Source organism: Bufo bufo, chromosome 2, assembly GCF_905171765.1.
Source record: "Bufo bufo chromosome 2, aBufBuf1.1, whole genome shotgun sequence".
Lineage (NCBI taxonomy): Eukaryota > Metazoa > Chordata > Amphibia > Anura > Bufonidae > Bufo > Bufo bufo.
This window is the reverse complement of record NC_053390.1, coordinates 271,910,979-271,919,004: the sequence shown is the minus strand read 5'-3', so window position 1 is coordinate 271,919,004 and position 8,026 is coordinate 271,910,979. Positions and strand designations below refer to the sequence as shown.

At 38.1% G+C, this 8,026-nt stretch overlaps 1 protein-coding gene across 1 annotated transcript; it reads right to left on the bottom strand.

Annotated features, from left to right (window-relative positions):
- Window positions 1-6,641: 6,641 nt before the first annotated feature.
- LOC120990782 (olfactory receptor 5AS1-like) lies at window positions 6,642-7,577 on the bottom strand. The gene has a single exon (XM_040419685.1). It carries the CDS (start codon window positions 7,575-7,577, stop codon window positions 6,642-6,644), a length of 936 nt encoding a protein of 311 aa, XP_040275619.1.
- Between the last annotated feature and the right edge of the window lie 449 nt (window positions 7,578-8,026).

Below are 8,026 nucleotides of genomic sequence, written 5' to 3'. Positions count from 1 at the left end.
AACAAACAAAGAAAGCAGACATATTTGATATCATTGCGTCCGTATCAACCTGCTTTATAAAAATAGCATATGATCTACCCTGTCAGATGGATTTTTGTAAAAAATGAAGAAAAAAACTGTGCCAAAATAGCAATGTTTTTGTTACCTTGCCTCACAAAAAACGTAAGGCCGAATGCACACGACCGTGTAGTGTAGCGGCGGCATGAAGCGCACGGGGTCATAGCAACCAATGACGCCATGCGCTCCTGCTCTCAGCCGTGTGCATTCGGCCTAATATAGAGCAATTAAAAATCATATGTACCCCAAAATAGTACCAATAAAACTTTCACTTTATCCCTTAGTTTCCAAAATAGGATCACTTTTTGCTAGTTTCTACTGTAAGGGTGCATCAAGGGGGCTTCAAATGGGACATGGCATCTAAAAACCAGTTCAACAAAATCTGCCTTCCAAAAGCCATATGGTGCTCCTTTTCTTCTGCGCCCTGCCGTGTGCCCTTACATCAGTTTATGACCACATGTGGGGTGTTTTTATAAACCGCAGAATCAGGGTAATAAACAAAGTTTTGTTTGGCTGTTAACCCTCGATTTGTTAAAGAAAAAAATTGATTAAAATTGAAATTCTGAATAAATGTGAAATTCTGAAATCTCATCTCCATTTTCCTTTAATTCTTATGGAACACCTAAAGGGTTAAGGCCTCTTTCACACAACCGTATGGCTTTTTCAGTATTTTGCGGTTCGTTTTTCACGGATCCTTTTCTTCCGTTTTTTGTTTCCGTTGTGTTATATGGCATATACAGTATACAGTAATTACATATAAAAAATTGGACTGGGCATAAAAGTTTCAATGGATGGTTCCGCAAAAATGGGACCGATATGGAAGACATACGGAGTACATTCCGTACGTGTTTTTTTTTTTTTTTGCGGACCCATTGACTTGAATAGAGCCACGGAACGTGATTTGCGGGCAATAATAGGACATGTTCTATCTTTCAACGGAACGGAAATACGGAAACGGAATGCATACTGAGTACATTAGGTTTTTTGCGGAACCTTTGAAATAAACGGTTCCGTATACGGACCGTATACGTAACGCAAAAAATGCCAAATTACTATATTAGGGCTTGCTGTCTGGGGGCAGATTACTATATTGGGGCTGGCTGTCTGGGGGCAAATTACTATATTGGGGCTGGTTGTGTGGGGGCAGATTACTATATTGGGGCTGGCTGTGTGGGGGGAAATTATTATGGAGGGGAATTTCTAAGTGGGGAAATTACTGTGTGGGGGCGAATTACTATATGGGGGAAGTGTGGTGGAAATTACTGTGTGGGGGAAATTATTATATGGGGCAGTGTGGTGGAAATTGCCGTGTGGGGGAAACTACTACAGTATATGGGAGCAGTGTTGTATAAATTACTGTGGGGAAAATTACTAAATAGGGCAGTGTGGTGGAAATTACTATGTGGGGGCAAATTACTATATGGGGCAGTGTGGTAAAAATTACCGTCTGGGGTAAATTACTATATGGGGGCAGTGTGATGGAAATTACTGTTTGTGGGAAATTATTATATAAGGCAGTGAGGTGGAAAATACTGTGTAGGGGGAAATTACTATATGGGGGCAGTGTGGTGGAAATTACTGTGTGGGGGAAATTACTATATGGGGCAGTGTGGTGGAAATCACTATGTGGGGGCAAATTACTATTGGGGGATTACTATGTGGCACAGTCACGTGAACAAACCCTAACTGCAATGCTAATTCAGGGAGAAGTAATCTGAAGATCCCCTATTCAATTTTCTTAAAGGGACGTAAAAAAGGTAGTAAAAAAGGTTTTCAAAAATATACACAAAAATATGTAAAAAATGACCCTCTCACCCTCTAATAAGTCATAATCAATAATAAAAAAAATATTATAGGCATTGCAATGTCCCAAAACACTCATACTATTAAAATATAAATGTATTTATCTGGCACAACAAATTTAAAATTAAAGGACCAATGCAATTTTTTGTCACTTCACGTTCTTAAAAAAATTAAGTAAAAAGTGATTAACAAGTGATATGCCCCCCCATAGCTCTGTAGATATAAATATTAAAAAAAAACTTGGGTTCAGAATTGGGTTTTTATTTTTTCTAAATATTAAAACACAAGAAAAAGTACACAAATGTGGCGTCGCTATAATTGTACTGACCTGGAGAATGAAAGGAACAGGTTAGTTTTACCGCATAGGGAACACCGTAAATGCGAAAATGGTGGCAAAATTCTATTTTATTTTCAAATTCCACCCCATTTGGAATTGTTTCCAGTCTCCCACTACATGATATGCAATATTAAATGGTGCCATTAAAAAGGGCAACTTGTCACATAAAAACCAAGTCCTCATATGTCTATGTGAATGGAAAAATAAAAAAAAGCTATAGATTTAGGAAAGCCGGGAGTAATTTGCTGACCCGTTAGAAAGGATGTAAAATGTGGTGAAGATAATCTTCTTATCTCTCATTATAGTTATGAGTTAACCACTCTCTTCTGGTTCTCAGCTGTACTATGTGATCAACACACTGGCATTCCAACTGACATAGCATCTTGTGTGGACGGATAGTTTATCTATTGATCCTTGTGTCCCTTCCGTTTTTTTTTTTTTTCGGATTGGATGAGAACCCATTCATTTCAATTCACTGTGTGCTGTCCGCATCCGTATGTCCGTTCCATAGCCACACAAAAAATATAGCGCATGTCCTATTCTTGTCCATTTTGTGGACAAGAATAGGCATTGTTACAATGGATCTGTAAAAAAAAAAAGCTGATGCAATATGGATGCCAAAGGACATCATCTTATTTTCTGCGGATCAGTGTTTTGCGGAACACAAAACACATAGACCCCTTGCAGACAAGCATGTCCGGATTGCATTGCGACGAACCAGCGCGAGTAGGTACGCCATTGCAGTCAGTAGCTGCCGGTCTCCTGTTCTTTCTTCAGGACCTGTGGTGACGTCACCACAGGTCCTTTAGCCGGCAGCTCATGATTAAAGAAGTAAGAAAACTACGCGATCAAGAGGAGGAGGTGAGTTAATTATAATTTTTTTTTTTTAACCCTCAATTGACCTTCTACTAAGCATTCTGTATTAAAGAATGCTATAATTTACCTTATAACCATGTTATAAGGGAAAATAATACAGTGAATAGACTGTCATCTTAGCAACCATGCGTGAAAATCGCACCACATCCGCACTTGCTTGCGGATGCTTGCGATTTTTACGCAGCCCCATTCACTTCTATGGGGCCTGCGTTGAGTGGAAAACGCACAATATAGAACATGCTGCGATTTTCACACAACGCACAAGTGATGCGTGAAAATCACAGCTCATGTGCACAGCCCCATAGAAATGAATGGGTCCGGATTCAGTGGGGGTGCAATGCATTCACCTCACGCATTGCACCCGCACGGAAAACTCGCCCATGTGAAAGGGGCCATACATTCCTGTAAATGTAGCCTGACATTTAGTCTCCCATAGATATGCTATAAAGAAACTGACTTTCTATAGACCAGGGGTCAGCAACCTTCGGCACTCCAGCGGTTGTGAAACTACAATTCTCAGCAAGCTTCATTTCAATGGGAGGTCGGAGAAGAGCAGCGCAAGCATGCATGCTGGGAGTTGTAGTTTCACAACAGCTGGAGTGTCGGAGGTTGCCTACCCCTGCTGTAGACATATACAGGTGAAACTCGAAAAATTAGAATATCGTGCAAAAGTCCATTTATTTCAGTAATGCAAAATAAAAGAAATTGCATTAATGCAACTTAAAATTAGAATTTTGTGAAAAGGCTCAATATTCTAGGCTCAAAGTGTCACACTCTAGTCAGCTAATTAGTCCATACCTCCTGAGCAAAGGGGACCTGAGATTGTGACTTTGGGGTTTCATAAGCTGTAAGCCATAATCATCCACATTATAACAAATAAAAGCTTTAAATATCTCGCTTTGCATGTAATGAGTCTATCTCATATATTAGTTTCACCTTTTAAGTTGCATTACTGAAATAAATGAACTTTGCCCGATATTCTAATTTTTCGAGTTTTACCTGTACAACAGACTCAGTGTCGATCACACAAGGAAAAGGGAGTGGATAACTCACAATTACAGCCACCAGTGAGAAGATTGCATTCATTATATAATGCACCTCTCTAATGAAGAGGAGAATAAACAGTTGTGTGGGTGCTACTTTAAAATTAGCACAGCATAAAACAGTAATGCTTATGAACCAGAGATTAATGTAGCCAGAGGTGCCTCACCGTTTGAGAACCACTGCTTTACAAATGCTGTACAGTGCCTGGTGTAACTACCATGTCCTATACAGACATTAAACAAGCAAGGAATTCAAAGAGATTTCACCTACAAAATTCTAAATACTAGTTCAAAATAATGCTGAGTATAAGATTGGCAATAATTCAAGCTATAACAAAAGATCAGTACAAGATAAATAACGCAATGCATTTCCCACGTTCCTCAATAGTTATGAGCAAAGTATTGTAAAACTCAATTCGGCTGCTTCTACCGCCCTCAGGTAGATTGATTCACTACTACAAAGCATGAAGAAATTCGACTTTGCAGCGAATCAAATTTTCCCTGAATTTTGGATCAGCTCAACACTATTCCTCAACTTTTGCATGTACTGTAGATAACACTATATGTAAGATTTTAAATGGTTGAAAGAAGAACATATGGTATAACTACTTTGAAACAATATTGGAAATGGGATCTAGTTGAAATTACAAGCATTGTTATTGAAGATGGCTATAGTGTGCTGAAATATTGCAGTACGAGCTATAATAAAGAAGGGGAAAAAATAGACAACTATAACAAACAAAATTAATAAACATGCAACCTATTAATATTGTAAATATAAAAGTTATATTGGGGGTAAATTATCATGACTCCCTATGCCAGAAACTGGCGAAAATAAGCTGTGACCTCCAGGTTTTTACTTTTTGAATGGCACTTAGACAAAATGCATGCACACACACTGTTTTTGCACTCCCATCTCCACTGTGTAGTGTGGTTTTGGTAGTGACAGGGTGAAGTGTGTATGGGACACAGGGCATATCAAAGACTAGTGAAAAATATTGGTCTTTAATAAATGACCCCTATTGTCTTCTTGACTAGCAGTCTAGAAAAGATAAGGCTTGCATGTCTAATACATGTACTTTTTTGAAGAACCCCTTTTTAAATGGAACCTGTTACCTACGACCTCACTATGAACCTGTTTGCATAGACACATAGCTGTGGTTCACTTTATTAAAATGCTGTTTTTCCTATATCAATCAGCATCTCTGTTCCTGAGTTATATTGTTTTGTAATATACCTTACTCAGGGAGGAGTCCCCTGAATTTGACAAGTATTGTATTACATGGTCTTCCAATAATGTGAATGGGCACCATATGATACTATCCTTCTCCCGCAGTGTCAGGATGTGCAGGTTGAATACCAGTGGGTCAATATTTACAAAATATACAAAAGTTCTGATGGAGCAGACAAGCAAAAACAAGCATTTGATCATGGCTTTTCTAAAAGGGGTGTTGCTTCACTGGAGGAGACAAGGTTTAAATGCAGTACTGTGCATTGAAATGCACTAAAACCTTGGCGCAATTTTGGAGTACAACAAAGTCAACTCATGTGTAGCGAAAACGTAGACTAGACAGTCTAAACATGCTACAGAGATATTATCCAGCATATTATGATAAATCTGGCACAGTTTAAAGGGGTTGTAAAGCGATTCATATTGATGACCTATAGGGTACCTATAGGTGATCAATGTCTCATCAGCTGGGTTCCAAAACGAGGAGGTGCCACTCAATGCAAGCGATGCTTCCTGTTCATTACACTGCCCGTTATCGCCGAAGGTGCAGTGTAATGATAACTACTTGCTCTTTTCACTTGAATAGAGTGAGTACTTGTAATTACACTATGCCACCACTACAGATGAGGAAACGCGTAGTGTAATGAACAGGAAGCAGTGCTCGCAAGGAGTACCACCTCCTCTTCTAACAGCTAATTGGCGGGAGTGTTGGGTGTCGGACCTCTGCGTATCAGATGTAGATGAACTATCCTAACAATAGGTCATTAATATGTATGACCTACACGACCCCTTTAAGACTAAGTTTACACTCTTACTTTTATACTGTATTAGTAAATCTGCCCTATTTTTTTCTTTTAACTTATGTAGAATGAACCATTCACACTGGACAAATACATTACAAAAAACAAACAAAAAAAATTAAAATCATCCATGGGGCAGGGTTGAAAAAGAAAAATGTGACCCATTTGTGCAAACAGTGTTTATGCATGAGACCCACATAGTATACAAGTCAAAGCCAAGAGTAGATCCAACAGGAAGAAAAAAAAGCCCTTACTTTATATTTTCCATTACTTCTGAATTCACTTTTGACTTTGGCCCAATTAACTATATCAAAACTGCAAAAAAAATAATAAAAAAAATGTGTGTGAAACCATCCATACATTGGCCAAAAATCGATGACCTCCAAGATCATCACTTTCAAAACCACATTTTTACAATTTACAAATTGAGAAGATCATATTCTTTGTTTACTTTACTTGACAAAAGTAGAAAATGAAAATCTTTAAAAAATATTTTAGTGATTCAGTGTTACTTTTCTAAATATAACTTTTTGAACAGCATGTTTTACTTCCTTGTTCCTTAGGCTGTATAATATTGGGTTTAACATTGGTATCACAATAGTATAGAGAACAGCAATTGCTTTGTCCATGTTAGATGCATTTCCTGTTGAAGGTTTAAAGTAAGCAAATATTAAAGTACCATAAAATAACAACACTACGGTAATGTGGGAGGCACATGTAGAAAATGCTTTCATCTTCCCATCAGCTGAACGAATTTTTAACACTGCCAAAATGATGAACAAATATGATCCGAAGATAAAAATAAAGCAAAATACACCTAAAACAACATCTGTCACAATAAGCACTAGTTCATTTATACTTGTATCTGAGCAGGACAGTGCCAACAGCTGTGGAATTTCACAAAAAAAGTGATTTATTTTATTGGATGAACAAAATGATAGACGGAATGTACTGGATGTGTGATAAGTCGAACTACAAAACCCAAAAGTCCAGACAACAGTAGCCATGAAATAACATGATTTTTTACTCATTATTGATTTATAGCGTAATGGATTGCATATGGCCAAGTAACGATCTATTGACATAAGTGTAAGCAAAAGAAACTCTGCGTCCATAGCAGCAGTAAATATAAACATTTGAATAACGCAGCCATGGAAAGTTATTACTTTATGCTCAGAAAAAAAATTGGCCAACATATTAGGAATTGTAGAAGTTGTACATAATATATCCAAAAAAGATAAATTACCAAGGAAGAAGTACATTGGAGTGTTTAGAGCTGGGTCTACATTTGATATGACAATTATAATAAGGTTTCCGGTCATGCATACTACATACATAAGTAGGAAGACAAAAAATAAGGTAATATCCAGGTCAGGAACATTGGAAAGGCCAAGGAGAATAAATTCAGATACAATTGATTCATTGTACATCTTATATTTTTAACAAAATTAAGGCAATATTGTCCTATAAGGAAAGAAAATTGGGACCATGTCACTATTCACAAGAATAGGAAAACTGGACAATATTATTCTTTATGAGTTTTTCCAGCTTTTTGCTTTCCAAATCTCCACCTCAGTACCTGTGGAAAAATCCATACCCACCTGCTCCCTGGCTCTTTTCACTGGTCTTCCACTTCCAGTCTGTAATCTTCCAGATAGATGGGGTCACCTAAGCTGCTTTAGCATATAGCTGGTGTTAGTAGTGACATGTCCCCAACTGGTACTTGACCCAGCAGTGATGTGCCGCTTGCTGACACATCACAACTGAGCAAAGTCATTGGCTGCAGCGACATACTGTCCATCCTGAAGTTTATAGGCAGGCATCGGAAGACCAATGAAGAGGGGCAGGGAGCCGGAAAGGAGTGGCAAGGAGTTGGTGA

What these genes read in the sequence shown, in the direction of transcription:
- LOC120990782 (XM_040419685.1), bottom strand. Translation starts at nt 7,577, where the DNA reads ATGTACAATGAATCAATTGTATCTGAATTTATTCTCCTTGGCCTTTCC.